This window comes from Phocoena phocoena, chromosome 13 (assembly GCF_963924675.1).
Source record: "Phocoena phocoena chromosome 13, mPhoPho1.1, whole genome shotgun sequence".
In the NCBI taxonomy this organism is placed as follows: Eukaryota; Metazoa; Chordata; class Mammalia; order Artiodactyla; family Phocoenidae; genus Phocoena; species Phocoena phocoena.
The window spans coordinates 81,903,652-81,923,351 of record NC_089231.1 but is presented as its reverse complement, the minus strand read 5'-3'; the positions used below and the strand labels follow the sequence as shown (position 1 = coordinate 81,923,351).

The following is a 19,700-nucleotide window of genomic DNA, read 5'->3' as shown; positions in this document are numbered from 1 at the left end:
CCCTAAACCAGTGTTATTGTCATCCCATATTGATCCATTAGTTATATAAAAATATATCTTTCAAGTAAACAGTTCATTCATTTAATCTCTATTAATACCTCAGGTCAGAGCTGATACATTCAAATTCAGAGGCTGGTAAAAATGTAACCAGCAAGGACGCAGAGTATATCTCGAGAAAAGCAGTACCCAAAAGGCTTTATTCTGAGACTCGCACGAAAGTCTCTTCATTGGAAAACCGTGGCAGCCCATTAAAGGAAAGAGCGAACAGAGACATTAGTGAAGTACCAGAAAGCAGTGTCAGTGACACGGAGGAAGTGCCAGGATCTTCACATCTCAGGAAGGTAAAAGAAAAACACTGAGACACAACTGCATCTCAGTCAAGAACTCTCGTCATCCGTCTCCCTTTGCAATCTCCCTGCCTCAGCCCACCCCCAATATCCGGGAAATTAATTTTATTATTTTTTGCTAGGGGAGAGGTGAAACCAGTCTGACATGGAGAAAAGGCTGATTTACAGAATGTCAATACAAAATAGTTAAATTGCTCATTGAGTAATTCTAACAAAGTATATTCAAATAGAAATTTGAGTCACTTGTTTTAAAGAATAAATTATGATTTCTTATAGCATACTTATCTTTGAATACAAATAATATGCTAAAGTCATATACTTTGCTTTCTAAAATACATGTCCTTCTAATTTTATTTTTCAAGTTTGGTTGGGAAATCCTTTATTCATGGTAGTACAAATGTAAACTTCATCACAACAAACATCACAAATTCCTTCATAGTGGTGTCCCAGTTAAGAACATTATTATGTTACCAACATTTTACTAGATGGATGATAAACTTCACAAAATGCTATAGTGTTAAACCTTAAGAAATCCACTGAACTGAAGATAAACATAATTTATTAGAAGTATCAAATAATGATAGTCCCTGTTTTACATGTTTATATTGATGTTTTATTCAAGCTTGTTTTGCTGTTGTTATTATTGGTTTGGAAATATGAGTTTCTTAGAGTTAGAAATAACTCTAAGGAGAAATAATATTACTAAAAGTCACTACTTACACTATATGAAGACTTTTAGGGTAGTAAAATTGGATAGTAAACTCCACTTATTATTCAGTTTGATGCCACAGTGTTTATTGAATACCTGATATGCCTGGCACTATGGCAATTTTCTCTTCTCGTGAATTACTAGCTTGGCCATAAAGTGAAAACTGAAATCTGTCTTTTCATTATACAGAAACATTTTCCTCATCCTGTTTTTTGGTCACACATATTGTGCTTACTTTTTCGCAGGCAGCAACAGGAATACATTTTCCTGCTGCTTCACTTCCCTGAAATTCACTAAGATTGCCAATTTCCTCACTAGGGAAAGTGACATTTAGAGCTGTAAGCTCCATGAGTACCATTACAGCACTCTTTTCTTCAAATTTCCTATCATGTCACTTAAATTCTAAAAAGAAAGTTCTATTTTTAAAGGGAATTATTTGCCTTAACTCCTGCAAAAATGATATTACATTATGGGTAAATAATTTAGACCATTATCACCTTCTATATGAACTATGGTGGGCCTTCTGATTGACCTCCATGCCTCCATTCTCCTTCACTCTGGTTTCCTTCCAGTGTACCAGAAGATTCTTTTGAGACCTTATATTTACAATGAGGTATAGGACTCCAGAGCACTGGCTCTAGAGTTTCTGGGTTGGAATCTCTGTCTTGCCACTTATTAGCTGTGTAACTTGGATAAGTTACTTATCTTTGCTTCAGTTTTCTTTCTGTTAGTAAAATGGGAATAATAATGCTGCTACCCAATTGAATTGTTATGAAAATTAATTGGGCTAATACATGGAGCTGGCACATGGTCAGTGCTCATTAAATGTTAGTTATTGTTATACATCACTCTCCTGCTTTTATTGTCTCTTGGATCATTCTGCTTCGCCCATAGGATTTCACCTAAAACCCTTGGAATGGCATTCAGGGACTTTCCCTAGGGTATTTAATAAAATCTTCTCATTTCCTCCCCTGAGGTCCAGTTCCACCCCTTCAGAGTATGTTTTAATGTCTGGTAGAGTTAGTATCCCTTTGTAGATTTAGTCAGTTTTTCCTGGCTATTCTGAATGTGTATTTTTTACTTGAACTTTAATATCAACTTATCTAGCTCCAGAAAAAGTCTGTTGGTATTTTTTTAATTGGGATTTCCTTAAATTTCTGTTAACTTGGGGATGTTAAGAGACACCTTTATGATGCTGAGTCATTCTATCCAAACACAGGCAATATATTTCCACTTGTTAGGTCTACTTTTGTGTCTCTCAGGAGTGTCTTAAAATGTTTCTCATATACATTTACACATTTAAGTTTATTCCTAAGTAATTTAACCGTTTATATTGCTATTGTAAATAGTTTTCTCTACCATTATGTTTTCTGACTGCCTATTGTTTGCGTATATGAAGGCTACTGTTTTTTTGTGTGTTAATTTTATATCCTACTACCCTGCTGAATTATTTTATTGTTTCCATTAGTTTTATCATTGATTCTCTCAGGGTTTCCAGACATGCTATACGTCATTTTTATATAGAGATAGTTTCACTTCTTCTTTAATCTCTCCAACTGACTCTTTTGTTCAGTTGTATTAGCACGTAATCTCTAGTACAACATTAACAGTGGAGAGAGTGGGCATGCTTGCTTAGTTCCTGATCTTAGTGGAAACATTCAGCAAATGCTTTTGTGTCCTACTTTTGTTCATACTATTGCTCCTACAGTCTGGGGTGATAGTATTCCTTTTTTCACCGTTCAAACCCCTACCCACCCTTCAAAGCCCAGCTCAAGTGATATGTCTCTTTTTGAAGTCTTCTCATTCTAATCAAATCATTTTGTTTGTTTTATTCATTTTTAATGTCATGTAATAATTTAATAAATATGCTTGTTACTCCACTAGGTAGATTGTGAGCTCATCAAGGGCAGGCCTGAGTCTTACTCATCTCTGTATTCCTAGTGCATAGCCAGTGGTTGGCAAACCTTCAGCCCTGGTTTGGGATAGCCTAAGAAAGTTTTTAAAATCCCTCAAGTAGTATCACAAAATTCCAAAATGAAATCAATTTTAATTCACCTTATTTAAAAAGATAAATAATATGGTAGTATTCTACTTTGGGAAAGGGGATTTTCAAAATTAAACTGTTGTAGAGGAGTATTACTATATTCTAATATTCAAATGACCAATATATTTTTCCATTGTTGATTTTCAGTAAGTTATACACAGCTCTCAGGGGCACCAAAATGGGGGAAATATCTATATTATTATATTTTTAATTGAAGTATTATTGACCTACAACACTATGTTAGTTCTAGATACAGAACATAATGATTTGATATTTCTATACATTACAAAATGATCACAATAAGTCAATAGCAAATTTAGGGCAGTTTTCAAAGACCAAAGTCACCATACAAAGTTATTATAATATTGTTGACTGTATTCCCCATGCTGTACATTTCATCCCCATCACTCATTTATTTTGTAACTGGAAGCTTGTACCTCTTAATCTCCCTCACCTATTTCACTCATCCCCCCACACCCCTCCCCTCTGGCAACCACCTGTTTGTTTTTTGTATCTATGAGTCTGTTTCTGTTTTGTTATGTTTGTTCATTTGTTTTGCTTTTTAGATTCCGTATATAAGTGAAATCACACTGTATTTGTCTTTCTCTGACTTATTTCACTGAACATAATACCTTCTAGGTCCATTGACGTTGTTGCAAATGGCAAGATTTTATTCTTTTTTGTGGCTGAGTGATATTCCACTGTGTACACACACCACATCTTCTTTATCCATTCCTCTGTCGGTGGACACTTAGGTTGCTTCTGTATCTTGGCTATTATAAAGCTGCAATGAACATAGGGGTGCAGATATCTTTTTGAATTAGCATTTTTGTTTTTTTTCTGAAAAATAGCCAGGAGAGGAATTGCTGGATTGTATGGTAGTTCTATTTTTAAGAGAATATGAGTATTATTTAAAAATTTTTATAATAATTGATCTTCTTACCCAATTCGTATAGGATTTGGACTAATTCCAAGTTGTATGGCCATTCATAAACTTTCTCCATTAGAAGACTGTTATATACCAGGGAAAGGCTTGATCATCCAGCCATGAAAGATTTAAAGGCCAAAGAGTAGGTAGGGAAAAGAGGGGGTAACAAATGACATTTACCTTAAGTCAGTGGCAAATTCAGGGCAGCTCTCAAAGTCCAAAGTAAACTAGTAGGTTTTTAGTTTAATATAGCACAGTAAGCATCATGAAGAGCTATTTGCACATGATATTATACATTGAACAGACACAGATGCTATCATTAGGTCAATTCCAGCCTTTGGATCTTGACCTTGGTTAACACTAGACTCTTCAGAAGCAACTGAGACTATGCCTCCAATTAAAATCAAAGCCAGTGTATTAGTTTCCTATTGCTGCTATAAAAAATTACCACAAATTCAGTGGCTTAAGACAACACAAATTATCTTAGAGCTAAAATCAAGGTGTTGGCAAGGCTGCGTTCCTTTGCGGAGACTCTAGGTAAGAATCTGCTTTCTTGCCTTTCCTATCTTCTTGAGATCACCTGCATTCTTTGACTGTGGTTTCCTTCCAGCTTTAAAACCAGCAACGGCCAATCAAGTCCTTTTCACATTGCTTCACTCTGATGCTGACTCTTCTCTGCTTTTCACATTTTTTTTTTTTTCGGTATGTGGGCCTCTCACTGTTGTGGCCTCTCCCATTGCGGAGCACAGGCTCCGCACGCGCAGGCTCAACGGCCATGGCTCACAGGCCCAGCCGCTCCGCGGCACGTGGGATCCTCCCGGTCCGGGGCACGAACCCGTGTCCCCTGCATCGGCAGGCAGACTCTCAACCACTGTGCCAACCAGGGAAGCCCTGCTTTTCACATTTAAGCATCCTTGTGAGTCCACTGGGCCCACCTGGATAGTCCAGGTCACTGATTAGCAACTTCATTCCATTTGCTACCTTAATTCCCTTTTGCCATGTAATATAACATATTCACAGGCTCCTGGGATTAAGACGTGGACGTCTTTGGGGGTGCGGGCAGGCCATCATTCTGCCTACCACAGGCTATATCACAGCTAATTTGGGGTGTTTCATCTGGAGCAAGGGTTCAACAGCTGCTGTCAGAACTGCCCCATGCAGAGGGCATCTTCACCTTCTGATGTGTGAGGATGAGCCAAGAACAGGGATCATTCACTTATTCATTCTTGTTACCTACCATGCAACTCCCACAGGTATTTGTTGAAGGTCTTGTGTTGTAGATGTGGGGTATACAATGGTATGCAAAATAAACAAGAAACGTTCCTAAACTTGCGTATAGACTAGGAGGGAGACAGACATTAAACAAATAGTCACATACTAAATATTTGATAATTTTTAAAAACCTGTGGTAAGTTCAATAAAGGAAAAGTTTAAGGTGCTTTGAGAGGATTTAAGGTATGAACTGACCTAATCTAGGAGGTCAGAACGTCTTCTTTGAAATTGGTGTTTGAGCTGAACTGGAAAGGATAAGGTAGTAGGGGGGAGTTGAGTGGATGTGTGGCATGTGCAAAAGCCCCTGTGATGGAGGGAGTGTGCTGATTTTAAGGAACTGGAGGATGACCAGTGTGGTTAGCAGGCAGATAGCCAGGGTGAAACAATGGCACAGGGTGAATGAAACTAGAGTAATTGCTGAGTGCCGATTCATGCCAGATGTAAACAGCCATGTAAACAGCCATATAAAGTACTGTGGCATTTAAAGTATTTGAAGGATTTTAACAGGGAGGGCTGCCAGAGTTGAATTTTTGAAAGATAACTTTAGTTGCAGCTATTATGTGCAGAATGGGATGCAGTGAGGCAAGAATGGAAGTTCAGTTGTGGCATCTGAGAGATGGTGATTCAGTAGCAATGGAGAGAAGTGGCCAAAGTAGACAGCTAATTGAGGAGGTAGAAGTAGCAGGACTCTGTGATGGATTGGTTATGGGGCTTAAGGGAAAAGGAGGTATCAAGGTCTGGAGCAACAGGTTCAATGCTCACTAAGATCATGAATTCTATTTTGGACATGTTAAGTGGCAGAAATCAAATAGGTAGTAGGATATACGAAGTTCAAATTCTGTGAGACTCCCTGGCATATACATACGTAGTAATTTCTGCCAGCAGTGTGAAAGAAAGTTCCTAGGGAGAGGGTGCAGGGGAGAGTACTGCCATCATTTAAAGCAGTGGTTCTTAACCAGGGCCAGGGGACGTTGGGCAATGTCTGGAGACAATTCTGGATGTCACAATTCAGGAAGGAGGGTGCTACTGGCATCTAGTGGGCAGAGGCAAGGGATGCTGCTCAACACCCTCCCATGAGCAGGACAGCCCTCACAACAAAGAAGCACCAGGCCTCAAATGTCAGTAGTGTTAAGGCTGAGAAACCCTGATTCAAAGGCTGGGTAGACGAGGGCAAGCCAGCTGAAAAGTCTAAGAGCAACCAGGAGAATGCAGCATGAGGAAGGTTTGAGAAGAAAGTGTCAGAGTGACTATCAAGTGGGGTGGAGACTGAAAATGGTCATTGGCTTAAGGATCTGGCAATTTTTGGTGACCATCTTGAGAAGTGCTTCTGTGTGAGGGTCAGGAGCTTTTTTAGATAGGACGGAAGAATACGAGAATGAGAAAATGGAGAAAGCAAGTGTAGACAACTCTACAGCAGAGGTAAGGATGGAGGGAGGAAGGGAATGAGGCTATTTATATATTTTAATGAGAGACATTTGATTATTTTAAAATGCTGACATTCTTATCCAGTAGAGGAGAAGCATGGGAGGGGCTGGGAGTCAGAGACAGGGAGAGGACTGGCTCTAGTCAGGAGTAGCTGCTTCTGTCGCAGCAGGAGGGAAAGGGGAGAAGATGGATGGAGTCGAGCAGGATGGCCTACAGTGTCTCCCTTTATCTCTGTCTCCCACAGCCTTAGTGTTAGTTTCTTTCTTTCTTTTTAAAATTAATTAATTAATTTGGCTGTGCTGGGTCTTAGTTGCGGGATGCGAGATCTTTAGTTGCATTTGCTGCATGTAGGACCCAGTTCCCCGACCAGGGATTGAACCTGGGCCTCCTACACTGGGAGCGTGGAGTCCTAGCCACTGGACCACCAGGGAAGTCCCTGGTGTTAGTTTCAATGGCTCGGGCAGGGTAGTCAGAAGCAGACCACTGATTCCACACTGTGTGCCTTTGGAGTCCAGGGAAGGGTTTTATTTTAGGATGTTTTGGGCCACTCAAGAAGGTTTTGGGTATTTCATGAACCATCACTATTAAAGTTAGGGAGACCACCTTGGCTGAGCTTCTGAAAAGGGGTATTTGATGAGCGCTAACTTGCTTTGAATAAACAGTACAGTTACTTTTTTCCCCTCCAGTTTTCTTGCATGTTCTTTGGAGCAGTTTCTTCTGACCAACAAGAACACTTCAACCACCCTTTCCACAGTCTGGCACCAGCAAGTGACAGTGAAGAGGACGTGAATAATAGCAGTTTTTCCACATTCTAACACTTAATGATGGCTGAGCTGGCCCCCTACCCATTTACTGGCTCACTTGCACCTCAAACACATTTTCACACTTAAGCCTATGAAGATATTGTCTTGGACTTCCTTGAAATGGATAATGGGCTGCTAGTTTTCTAAACATCTTCTTATACAACAACCATATATAGAAATAGCTGCTTGTCAAGTAAATGTAATTTGCTTTAAATCCATTATGCTTCTTGGGAGGGAGAAGAGTTTTCTGTGCAGGGAAAAAGCTCATTAGAATTCTTCAATTCAGGGACTTCCCTGGTGGTGCAGTGGTTGAGAGTCCGCCTGCCAATGCAGGGGACATGGGTTCAAACCCTGGTCTGGGAAGATCCCACATGCTGTGGAGCAACTAAGCCCGTGTGCCACAACTACTGAGCCTGCACTCTAGAGCCCATGAGTCACAACTACTGAAGCCTGCGTGCCATGCTCCGCAACAAGAGAAGCCACCGCAATGGGAAGCCCGTGCACCACAACGAAGAGTAGCCCCTGCTCACCGCAACTAGAGAAAGCATGCGTGGAGCAATGAAAACCCAACACAGCCAAATAAATAAAATTAAAAAAAATAAATCTTCAATTCAGTACACATTCACACTAGAGTTTTTAGCATTTTCTTTACCAGTTTTATAAAGGTATTTAAACTTTCTTTAGCAGCCATTTTGAGTGCATCAATATGGCTTGTAGAGTTCAGGTATCTTCTGTGTTTGATTGCAAACATTTGAGTTTTGGTGCTTTCAGACATAGTAAAAAGTTATGCATGTAATGCCACAACATTTTTGGTCTATTGCTTGCTATATTTTTTTAAGATTTTAAGTAAAAATATGAGACTTTAAAATTTTGCAGTGTGATGCAGAAAAGAAGTGATGCCAAAAAATTATTTCTGTATTATCTGATATAGAACAGCGGCCTCCACTGCCAAGAAAGCCTGGGTTTGGAGGGGAATGAGATGGAAGATGAATGTCTCTGTTCTTTGCCTCTTTAAGAATTAGCTTCTTACCTGCACAGAATAAAAAATCTGGCACAGAAATATTGTTATATAACATCTTATGATGTGTGCCTCTCCCTCTCCCAAACCTGTTTAGAGTCAATTATAACCTGACAAACTAGACTTTTGTAACACCTTAATTGTTAAGCCTGTGAAACCATCAAATCACAAGGAAATGTTAATTGGCAAGCAATTGTGCTTTAGATTTTGTGAGGAATTAATAAGACAAAGGTGGCTGAGTGGATTAGTAAACTTTAGAACTGTGAACAGAGTTCAAACTAAAACCAGAATGAGTTTGGCTCTTGTAGCTTGGTAATGAGCCATAGCTACCCACAATAACCTAATAAAAACTCAAGTTCATCCCAAAATGTTCCTCAGTGAATGAAACTGGGCTTTCATCAAGCTTTTTTTGGAAACTGGCAATGCCCACATAATTTCACATTGTAGGCTAAAGATTTATGTATCTTTTGCTTACACTGATGACTAACACTGAATTTCACATATTCCTAATAAATGCAGATGACTACACGGAGAACATTTATACCCGAGAGTAACTGTAGGTCTCCTTGCTGAGGATGAAGTTTCTGGTTCGCTCACTGAAATGGGCCAGGGCAGTTTCGGCTGTGAAGGCATCATCATCATCAGTAGTCACCTAGATGCAGCACTGGTCTGTAAAAGACAGTTACACTGTCAAATTGTATATAGTTTGGATTTTAGAATTTGAATACAGAATGCTAAATTTAAATGACACCAGATTTTTGTTTGACTTCACATATCATTCAGAAGATGCAAAAGGCTTCTCAGCTGGGAAACCATCTATATGTTACATTCAATTATTAATCCAGTTTGACGAATTTTTGAGGAAGCTAAACTGATGTAGTAAATGAGCTGGTGAAAAAGAACCTTAGTGAATAAACTAATAAAAGACAGAAATGATAGCTACAAAGTATGGAGTCACTGCTAGACTGACTAAGAGGCTTGGAAATGAGGACCTGATAGGGACCAACAAAATCAATGTCAAGGGCCAGTGTCTTATTTTGTTACTACTCAAATTAAAAGGAGTACACAGATTAGTATAAATACTATATTTATTAAATATCTTTACAGTTTATTTAAATGTATTTACAGAACTATTCCTGCATAAGTTATACTTCAGACATCCAATTCAGGTCACTGCCTCTTGGGTAAGACAAATAATGATAGTCTCAACAGAAAAAAGCAGCTCATTAGTATACACAAATTCAGACTTGCTTCATTATTTAGCCATCTTTGCCACAAACTACCTGCTTACAGTTAAAATTTTGACATGGACACTGTCGATTTTTAGTTGAAGTTCAATTTTGCAAATAATTTAATTTTTTTAAACAATAGAATCTAAATGTTTTCTGTTTCACATTTTGTTTTATAAGCAGATTTTGGTTTTTTGATGTTGTAAAATTTGTTAAATGCAAAAATGTGATAGTTTCCAGGAAAATTGGATGCTGCAGCTTCTACCAAAGATAGCTGGTATAAGGTGACAAGGAACCATGAACTTAATCAGAAGTACAAACATTTACAGTTCTAGCCTATCTTGTTTACAATCTCCAAAACGCTCAAAACTGACTCAGTGAATTCCCACAATTATTGCCTTGTTACATGATGTGGTATGTTGGTGGTACTGAAGGCTACTATTCTATCCAGAACGAATGCAACCGATGTGATAAGACACTCGCCCATCATGCAAAGCTCGAAATCTAGTTTCTAATCTAGTTACAGCCCAACTCCCAGACATGCACACCTGGAATGGATTCTTTTGTGATTTAGTACCCATCAACCATGTCAAGCCAGTACAGTAATTCAGGACAAGTAACTTGTTTTCCCCACCTCATTTCTTCTTTCAGTTTTTAGGAGCCTATGGACTCTACTGTGTATCCATTCGGTGAATTCTTTTTTGTGCGCAGGCAGCTTAAGTTCACAGGAAGAAATAACGTTCTGATATGTTTAGAGTGCACACTTTAAAACAGAACAAAATAAAAATTTCAAGCATGTGATAAAAATATTGATTTTTATAATACAGTATTGCTTTATAAATATAGATGGAAAAGCTATAAACTTTACTGGTCTTTGGTGCATCCAGAGAGGGATAAATAATTTGCCATTTGTAAATTAGAAATCCAAATTCTCTTTTGTTATAAAAGTCCACTACGTGAGGCAAATGTATCAATATGTGTGTTTATATGCTTGATTTAAAATACAATTAACACATCAAGTTCAGAATTAGACCCACCAAGTGGTATATCTCAGGCACACCCCACAAAGACTTGGGTCCTGTGACATGGAAAATTCCAGTATGGGTACTACACAGCCTCTGACCACTGACAGTGGAAGGAAAGTTACTTGTTAAGCAGCACTCCAACAGACCCCCACAGTCATAAAATTAAGTGCATAACACAAAAAGGGCAGGGGAAAAAAAGAGAAAATATTTTGTGTCCCAAATCTACAGGCCAGGTCCAAAGTCAGTTCCCCTGTGAAACACAATTCTTGTCCCACCATTTTCAACATCCCTGGAACAAACACATTGTCAATTCCTAATGCTCATTTCTCAAAAAAGACTAAGTTGATTAAATGAGTTGTGTAAAACACCATCAATCTACCTTTATGAAGACTGTGTTTGATGGGTTTAGATGAGTGCAGAGAAAGCCAGTGACGTGACCAGCACTGCTCTTACCTGGAATTAAATGTATGCACTGGAAAATTAATACAAAATATATCCAGATCATAAGGCTCCATACCTCTGACCAGAAATGATTAAAAACCCAACAAAAGAACTGAAGTTGTCAGCCCAAGTGTAAATGTATTCCTTCCAACAAAACCCTTCTGGATGCAACTTTTTTTACTTTTTAAATACACAGAGACTGCAAATAGTTTGTGCAAAATAAATACCCCGCCACTTGCCACTCACGCTTCTGTGTTTTATCACAGCACGATGGATTCTCATTATTTAAACAGAGTCTCTCTCCACCCCCCACCCCACCCCCCATCTCCTCTACCAAAGAATTGTTTTGTCAAGTTAGGGTAGTTAAGGCATTCTGACATGTAATTAAAGGTGATTCAAAATAGATATCTAACATTATGCCAATTTAGGAATAGTAGATAAATTACTGAACGGCTTACAAATGAATAACTCATTCTTATTATAAATGAAATGCCTGTTACAAGCATGATGCATTGAAATATAGTAATGACATGTACATGGTACATGTTAAACATTTTTAAATAAAACAAAAGCTTGACAGTTACTCAAATATACAGTACAAATTCACAAAACAAAATCTTTTAAAACAAGTTGAGGTAACCTCAAACATAAGTTTTAATGCAATAAACCAGGGAGTAAGTATCTCCTTTAGAGAAAGAGACTTTCTATATTCTCAAGTAGATTCTCATTAGGTTTAATTGCATTCTCATCTATACACCAATGTTACCTGACATATATAAAACATGGCTTTAATTTAAGGATTTCTAAGTATATATATTTTTCTACCACGAAGTTAATGAAGGAAAAAAACTGACCCAAAAATATATATCTTTACAGCAGTCGACTTGTACACAAACCTTAAAAATAAGTTTGAATTTGCAGATAATGGAAAAACTGAATGTGGGGTAATTTTATAAGGAAACTATACACTGCAAGATGGCTATTCGGAAACTGTAAACATTAAGCTTGATTCAGAAACCCCTAAATTTCTGTGTAGGGCAAATGCAAATGTCATATCATCACTAGGAGTTTTCCTCGTGGACTCTTGTGCCACTGCCCACAGTGTTCTTTCCACATGGACTCCCTGAATTTGGTACATGCTCTATAGAAAGCAAGGCTATTAACAACAGGTCTGAGAGTGAGAAAAGGGGTATAGCGTGACCATCAAAGGCCAACAAAATTCAAAGTTAGAGCTGTTCCATTCTCAACCCATCAGGCCTATGGGCCTAAAGCTCCCACACAGGGGCATCATATCAGACAGCTGGGAGGAATTTCAGCTGTAACATTAAATTTGTAGGCTTTGAGGAATTTATAACCTTGAATAATATTTCCATTAAAAATTTTTGGTAAGGAGTCTCCCCAAACCCCCCTGCAGATCAGGCCACCAGCCTGTGATATGCAGTAACCAATAAACTGCTGAAACTTTCATCACAGGAGCACAATTAATCATCTTTTAAAAACCATGAAACATTTGCATACATAGAACTAAACTGAATTTTTCTTCCAACTTGTAACCAAAAAAAAAAAGCTCCCCGGATCAAGATTTTGTAATCCAGAACAATGTTTTAGAGCAAGATTATAAGCCCCTGAAAAATAGGAGTTTATAATGAAAACATAAAGCCACACCCAATCATAACAGACTGTATAGTACACGTGTAACATATCTTTTGATAATATATAACGTATGTTTCTAGTAGATGTACCATAACATACAATTTGTGTTAGACTTTTAAAATCCCTTTAACACATTCTAATTTTGAATTCACTTTACCAATATCACTCATTTTCAATACTTCAACTGTTTTTGAAAAGTAATAGACATTTTGGCTTTGAAAACCTCCATCCCATCATGGAAAGGACAATGTGAAGTGAAGACCAATCTTCAAATCTTGATTCTCTTCAAATGTTGCTGGCAGATATGAGCTAGTGAATGACAGTAGTGGTTCTCAACAAAGATCTCAATGGGGTCTCAAAAAGACAGGCAAAAGGCTTACATCACTGGCCACTGAGATCAGTAGCAAAGAAACATGGTCCTGCCAGCAGGATCAGCACACACGGTAGGGGAGAATTTGGGATGATGAAAGGAGAGGCAGGAGTTGACACCTAGGTGAGTCAGTCTGTATACTCAGCCACTATTGAGAGAAGGACAGTGATGTCATCTGGCTTTCCACCTAAAATGAAAATGAAAACATATTTATATATTTTAAAAGGAAAAGTCAATACAAAATGTAAGCCTAAATAAATAAGTACTAGGAAACAAATACTGGTATTTCAGGCAGGTTTGGTTTGTCAATATACTCTGGCAGAAAAAAGGAAACAAACCATTTGATAAATAGTTAAAACGCACCAAGAAATTACATGTAATTTCATTGAAACTTTTAAAAAAAAACCTTCCCTGCTCCTTTACAACAGCTCTGTTAAAATGGCCACCACCACATCCTCTGTTTATAGCAATCATAATAAAGACAAAATGTGGCTAAGATTAATTCTGCCTGACAAGAAAGTTACATGTTATACCCACAATCCTAATTTCGACAAACATATCCAATGTTTTGAAACTAGTAATAGTCTTGTATTCTAATCTGGCAATCAGCTATGGCATGTGCTTTTTTCTATTTGAATATTTCCTGGACAGCTAAGAAATGCTTTACATATCCTAAGATTCTACCAGCAAGAAACTGACCAACTCTGCTAGTTCTGATATGCTAGTACCAACATGTCATCTGAGCTCCAAGACTGAGCTACTTGGCCTGCTCCCAAAGCTACATATCGCTCAGTAGATAGGAGGACTCTTTAGGCAAGGACAGTCTAACATTACTTCCATCTTCAAAACCTGCCATGGCAATTTGGCAGGCAAATACTGTCAATGAGTCCCACAAAGCCAGAGGAAGGGAGAAGTGAAATGTCAGACTCATGAAGGGCAGAATGTTTAAGCTGTTAGGAATGTCCAGGCAGAGCTCGGAGGCTTTTGGGGCTCAGGTCCAAGCAGTGCAGTGGCAGCAATAAAGGGCTTCAGGTTCCACCTGCCTCTGCAGCCAATTAAATTCAGTTCTGAAGGGCACCTCTGTGGGGAACACATGATGACATGCACTTGCTCTGTCCTTCAGTGTTACAGCCTGCTGACCTTGCTCCCACGGGCTCACAGCTGGGAGAGGGCACCTCAGCAGTCTCACCCCAGTGCTGTAGTTTGCCTCACCCACAGCCCAGAATGCTCCCATCCTCTATGTCCCCAGTTAGTCCCTATGACCTTCCTAAAGAATGCTTACCTCTCACATTCAATCCATTGTCACATGCAAACTGTGCAAAAGGTGACATATAATTTGGGTCATAGGCCAGCTCATGAGCTTGCTCAGCAATGCTTCTTGCCGTCTGTTGTATACTCTCATAATTTGAATTCTAATATGAAAACATGAGGGAGTTATTTTTACCATAATGCCTCACATGATTTCTGCACACAGTAAACATCACTTGCAAGCATCGCTTTTTAAGACAGTAACATTTATCTAATCATAGTTTCCACCATTTAAGTTTTATTCCAGTTAGAGAAGACAATGAAACATTATACCTCAACTAAAATGAATGAGATCACCAGTGCTGCCTGCATAAGATGTCAATTAGAAAGTCCTTTGCATGGACTTGGGTCCTGAAGTTTGAATTTTCTTTCTTTTTTTTTTGGCCGCGCCATGCGGCATGTGGGATCTTGGTTCCCTGACTAGGGATCAAACCCACACCCCGTGCAGTGGAAGCGTGGAGTCTTAACCACTGGACCACCAGGGAAGTCCCTTGAATTTTCATATTTGTTTTTTTTTCCCACTTGAAATTCTTAAGGCATTCTTGCTAAAATGGGATGGGGTTGAAAGGGCGGATTTTGATAGCACTTCGGGATGACCTCAAAAGCTTCCTTGCTTGGGAATGCCCCCCTGGCCAAGCACAGTGTGCTCTCCAAGTAAGGGCTGCCAGTTGCCCTACTGAAAATCCCTCCCTATTCTGTATTCCTTCACCTTGCTTTATTTTTCTTCTTCTTATTTACCACCACCATTATAGCTATTCTTTCTTTCTCTGTATTATCTGTCTTCCTCCACTAGAATGTAAGCTCCATAAGGGCAGGGAATGTGTCATTTCTGCTTGTCATTCTGTTACCACACAGAGCACAGTGCCAGCACGTGTAAGCACCTGACCTTTACTAGGCCCCACAGACAAGGTGTAGTGCTAAGGGTTTCTAATGCATGGTCTTGGTTTATCCTTAACAAAACCCTACAAAACAGGCCTTTTGTACCACTCCACCATTTTACAGGTGAGGAAAATACTGCTTAAAAAGTTTAGAAACTTACTCAAAGTCATACTGGTTAGTGGTAAAAACATGAGAAAAGACTAATTTTCCCCAGAGTCAGTACTTTACAAAGCCAGGAGAATATGCAGACTGGTTTTCACTTCCTTCCACTCTCTGTATGGGCCAAATCTGAACAGTTTCTTTACTGATGACAGCTCAGATCACATCAAGGCCCCTGGCTGCCTGCTGCCCTTGGCTGCTGCCTTGGCTGGCTCTGGTATGATGATTTCCTATCTTTCCCAGCCTGAACACCTGCTGAGTTTGCTAGGAGAATAAAAAGTGAAAAAGACAACCAGCAACTAACACCATTAAATACCATTAAAATACCATTAAAAACACAAACAAGAAATCGCCCATCTGGACTTTTCCTACCTTTACCACCCTACTAAATAAAGGCTTGGATGAGAAGCCTCTTTTCCCTTCAAGTTCTCCAACTGTGAATATTTCTATCTACAACTGTTTCAAAGATTAGAACCATTTTTATTTTCCTAAATTCACAAAATAGTCCTTTCCAAAACTACAAAAAGAGATAATGCAATTGAATTAATAAAAATCAGCTGCCCAGAGAGGGTCACTGTTTCCAAAGGCCAACCTTTAATTACCTTTAACTTTTTTAGTTCCTGAAGGATCATATAATCAGGCATGTTGTCAAAGAGTCCATCTGTCGCCGTCAGGATAATGTCTCCTAACTGGACATCAAAAGATGTGCTATCAGCGGCATCCGGGCTGTGACAAGGACAGCGTAGGGACAAAGTTAACAGAGCCTTTTAGAGATAACTGTTAAAAGTTTCCAATGGGAATGATGCTACAATGTAATGAGGCTTTAAGGAAAACTAATATATAGTAGCAGTCAATAATAAAAAAACACCATTCTGAAATTTCTAACCTTGAAAAAAATTAACTGAAAACTCTGATACAAATATTTCAAAAGCTTAACTAAAACTATCAAGTAAAACTGAGTTTGATGATTAGTCTCATGTGGTTTAAAAGGCGGAAGGGTTCTTTTCTGAGTCAGACACTAAAATGCCTCTAAAATCCTGGTGGAAATGAGTCTTTGTTTCCTAATTCTTTAGAGCCAAATTCCATCCTCTCTTATTCACTTTCCACTCATCAGTTTCCCTGCAGGCTTGAATTTGGCTCTCAGGAGGCTGTGTTATAGTGGAATAACTGAGCACTATGGAGGAGAGCATGCAAATCCTATAAGAATTAATTCATATGAAATACCTGCAATGGTATTTCTTACTATAATACTAGTAATTACTAGTATATTACTAGTAATACCAAATTAGTATTACTAAGTCATACTTACTCTGGTAGAGTAAGGACTGTGTGTCTCCCAGGGTTTACAAAGTGCTCATCATGTACAGGTTACTTATTTAGTAGTGTGCCTGGCACACAGTAGGTCTTCAAGTAATATCTAATGAATAGAAGAAACAAAGTAACTGACCCTCCAAATTGGGGAAAAACTCATTACTATATTGTTAATGAAGAGAAGAAGGTACTTTGTGTGTGTGTGTGTGTGTGTGTGAGAGAGAGAGAGAGAGAGAGAGAGAGAGAGAGAGAGAGAGAGAGAGAGGAGGGGGAGGGAGAGAGAGAGAGAGAGAGAGAGAGAGAGAGAGAGAGAGACAGAGAGACGCTTCTATATGCAGAGAATAAATCTGGCAGTGGCTGCCTCTGAGGACAGAATGTGTGGATGGGGTAGGGACAGAAGCTTGATTTTTCACTACATCTTTTTGTGTACAACTTTTTTTTTTTTTTTTTTGCGGTACGCGGGCCTCTCACTGTTGTGGCCTCTCCCGTTGCGGAACACAGACTCCGGACGCGCAGGCTCAGCGGCCATGGCTCACGGGCCCAGCCGCTCCGCGGCACGTGGGATCTTCCCAGACCGGGGCACGAACCCGCGTCCCCTGCATCGGCAGGCGGACTCTCAACCACTGCGCCACCAGGGAAGCCCTTTGTGTACAACTTTTAAAAAGATATAAGAAAACAGATATAAGAATGGGGGGTGGGGGGAACCACAGGTGGGGAGAAGAGAAAATATATTCAAAGAGTTAATGGTCCCCTCAGAGGCTGGTTCTCAGCCATTTCCAAAGGCCAGCTCCACTGCTTCCAAGCCTCCAAGGTGAGGAAAAGGTGAGATATCTGATAATCTACCTTCACTTGTAATTAGGGAACAAGAGCCAGGAAAAAATTCATACACTGACCCAGAATATGAAGACAGAATCAAAGCACCCTAAGCTTGAGTAAAAAAAAAAAAAAAAAAGAAGAAAAAACTTGTGTGACAGGTTATAAAATTTGCAAAAAGAAAACATAAAAACAAACAGCCCACCCATGCCTGCTGGGGATTTACGCAAAGCGCACTGAGGAAATTTCTAGTTTGTCTTCTCTTGACTGAGGAAAGCAGCAGCACATCTAGAAGTTCTGTGACAGGCTTTTGGCAAGGAACAAATTAGCTTTCGCTTACACAGTTATACAGTAAACATTTTGTAAGAACAGCTACTAAAGGAAATCTGTAAGTTAAGCTTAAAATAATCTTTTATAGATAAGAGGGACTAATAACTAAGGAGATAACATGCAGCTGGGAAACAAAAAAGACCAAAAAATAAGAAAATTTAAAAAAGACTGTAAAACTGGTAGAAACCAGGTCAATTTCTTCTGTGGAATAAAGAGAAACAATACAAGACATTTCACATTTGCTCAGTCTTTGGAAACTAATCAGATTCTAGAAGTTTAGATTAATGACCAGGTTGGCACGGAAGTTCTATTTTATGCTGAGGTTTTTCTTTCCCCAGGAGTGTCCTTTGCTATTCTGTCTGTGAGAGACTCGCTGCCATTGGACAGATCGTCCTCTTCTCCCAACACTCCCACCCATGAGCTTGGTGTTCCGCCAGCTGCAGTTTTGCCCATTTTGATTGAACATACTGTGCTGCTGGAAACTTTTGACTGCACTGAAACACGAGCTGAAATCACATGCTAGCATGCTGCCTCTGGGCTCCAGGGGAAGCAACCTCCACCTCACTGGCAGGCCAGGCCAAGTGCTGTCCTGACCAGACTGTCCCAAAGATAGCGTGTGAGGAACAGCAGGGCCGCTCTAGCACTCAGAAGCCAAAACAACAAGGATCAAGTAAAGGAAAATTAAAGCACTGTTCTCCAAAAACTGTTAGCTGAACTTGACATCTACGAACGCCTTGGGGTTCTGAGTTCTCCCCACTCCAACAGGGCTATATTGATGTGCATTACAGCCAACTGAAGAAGGGCCTATAATCAAATTTTCTTCCAATTATGGTAATCTGCCTTAATCTGAAAGTAAAAAACTGCTTCCCTCTCTCTAGGAGTCAGCAATAGACTTCAGATGGGTAATACTGTACTTAATTATACAGTATGCTCATTCCAGTTTAAAAGATGGCAGTAATCATCATTTTATCTTAGTTTGGACTTAAGATTTGGCCCAATAAGAACTATTAAGTAGAGACAATAGGCACTTGCTAGAATGCTTCTACTTTTACAAAAGGTTCATTACCCATTTAACCACATTTATGAATTGCCAACAATGTTTGTGTCAAGCCCTGTAAGGCTGTTAAAGGCAGTGAAATCTGAGACTGTTTTAGTGTTACTCTGTACTCTGATCTTAGAAAAGATAAACTGTAAAAGTTGATTCAAAAAAGTCCTGATTTTCCTGGAAAGTTCTTGACAATTTAAAAATGAACTGAGAGAAGGTATCAGAAGAAAAAAAGAACAGAACACATCAAGAGCACCATCAGACCACCTCTGAGTCCATTTCCTGAAAGTTAACTTTGCCTGACAAGTTTTGCAGGGACTGCAAGTTCTATTTGATGCATATTATAGGAGGCCCCGAGAATCAGGAAGTTATTCTGATAAATAAAGCAGATGTCTGTTTGCATTTTTCCCTAATAACGTATGCAAAATCTTGTATAGGCAATGGCACAGACAAACAATGACTCATTTCTCCAGCACAATTTAACAAATACAACTGTATGTACCATGTGGTCTTGGTATGAAAAACTGATATTCTGTAAGCCTGAAATAGTATTTTCATAGTCTTGTCAAATTATCAGGTGTTTATCAGAAT

The 19,700-nt window shown here is 39.1% G+C and overlaps 2 protein-coding genes across 4 annotated transcripts in view; one reads left to right on the top strand and one right to left on the bottom strand.

Annotated features, from left to right (window-relative positions):
- The window catches only part of RAD9B (RAD9 checkpoint clamp component B), a 31,651-nt gene extending 23,226 nt beyond the window's left edge, over positions 1 to 8,425 (top strand). For 2 of the 3 annotated variants that reach the window (XM_065889879.1, XM_065889878.1), the window contains 2 exons: positions 104 to 341; positions 8,405 to 8,425. In XM_065889879.1, the coding sequence (XP_065745951.1) occupies positions 104 to 341; positions 8,405 to 8,425 (259 nt within the window). Of the gene's footprint in view, positions 1 to 103; positions 342 to 7,411; positions 7,541 to 8,404 lie in introns of those variants that run through there. The other variant, XM_065889880.1, reaches the window with a different exon arrangement.
- A 4,967-nt stretch (positions 8,426 to 13,392) lies between these two features.
- PPTC7 (protein phosphatase targeting COQ7) overlaps positions 13,393 to 19,700 on the bottom strand; it is a 35,207-nt gene continuing 28,899 nt past the window's right edge. Inside the window, exons 4-6 of the mRNA XM_065890484.1 lie at positions 16,213 to 16,336; positions 14,547 to 14,676; positions 13,393 to 13,451 (exon numbers count right to left, since the gene is read on the bottom strand). Coding sequence (XP_065746556.1) covers positions 13,393 to 13,451; positions 14,547 to 14,676; positions 16,213 to 16,336 — 313 coding nt within the window. The remainder of the gene's footprint in view (positions 13,452 to 14,546; positions 14,677 to 16,212; positions 16,337 to 19,700) is intronic.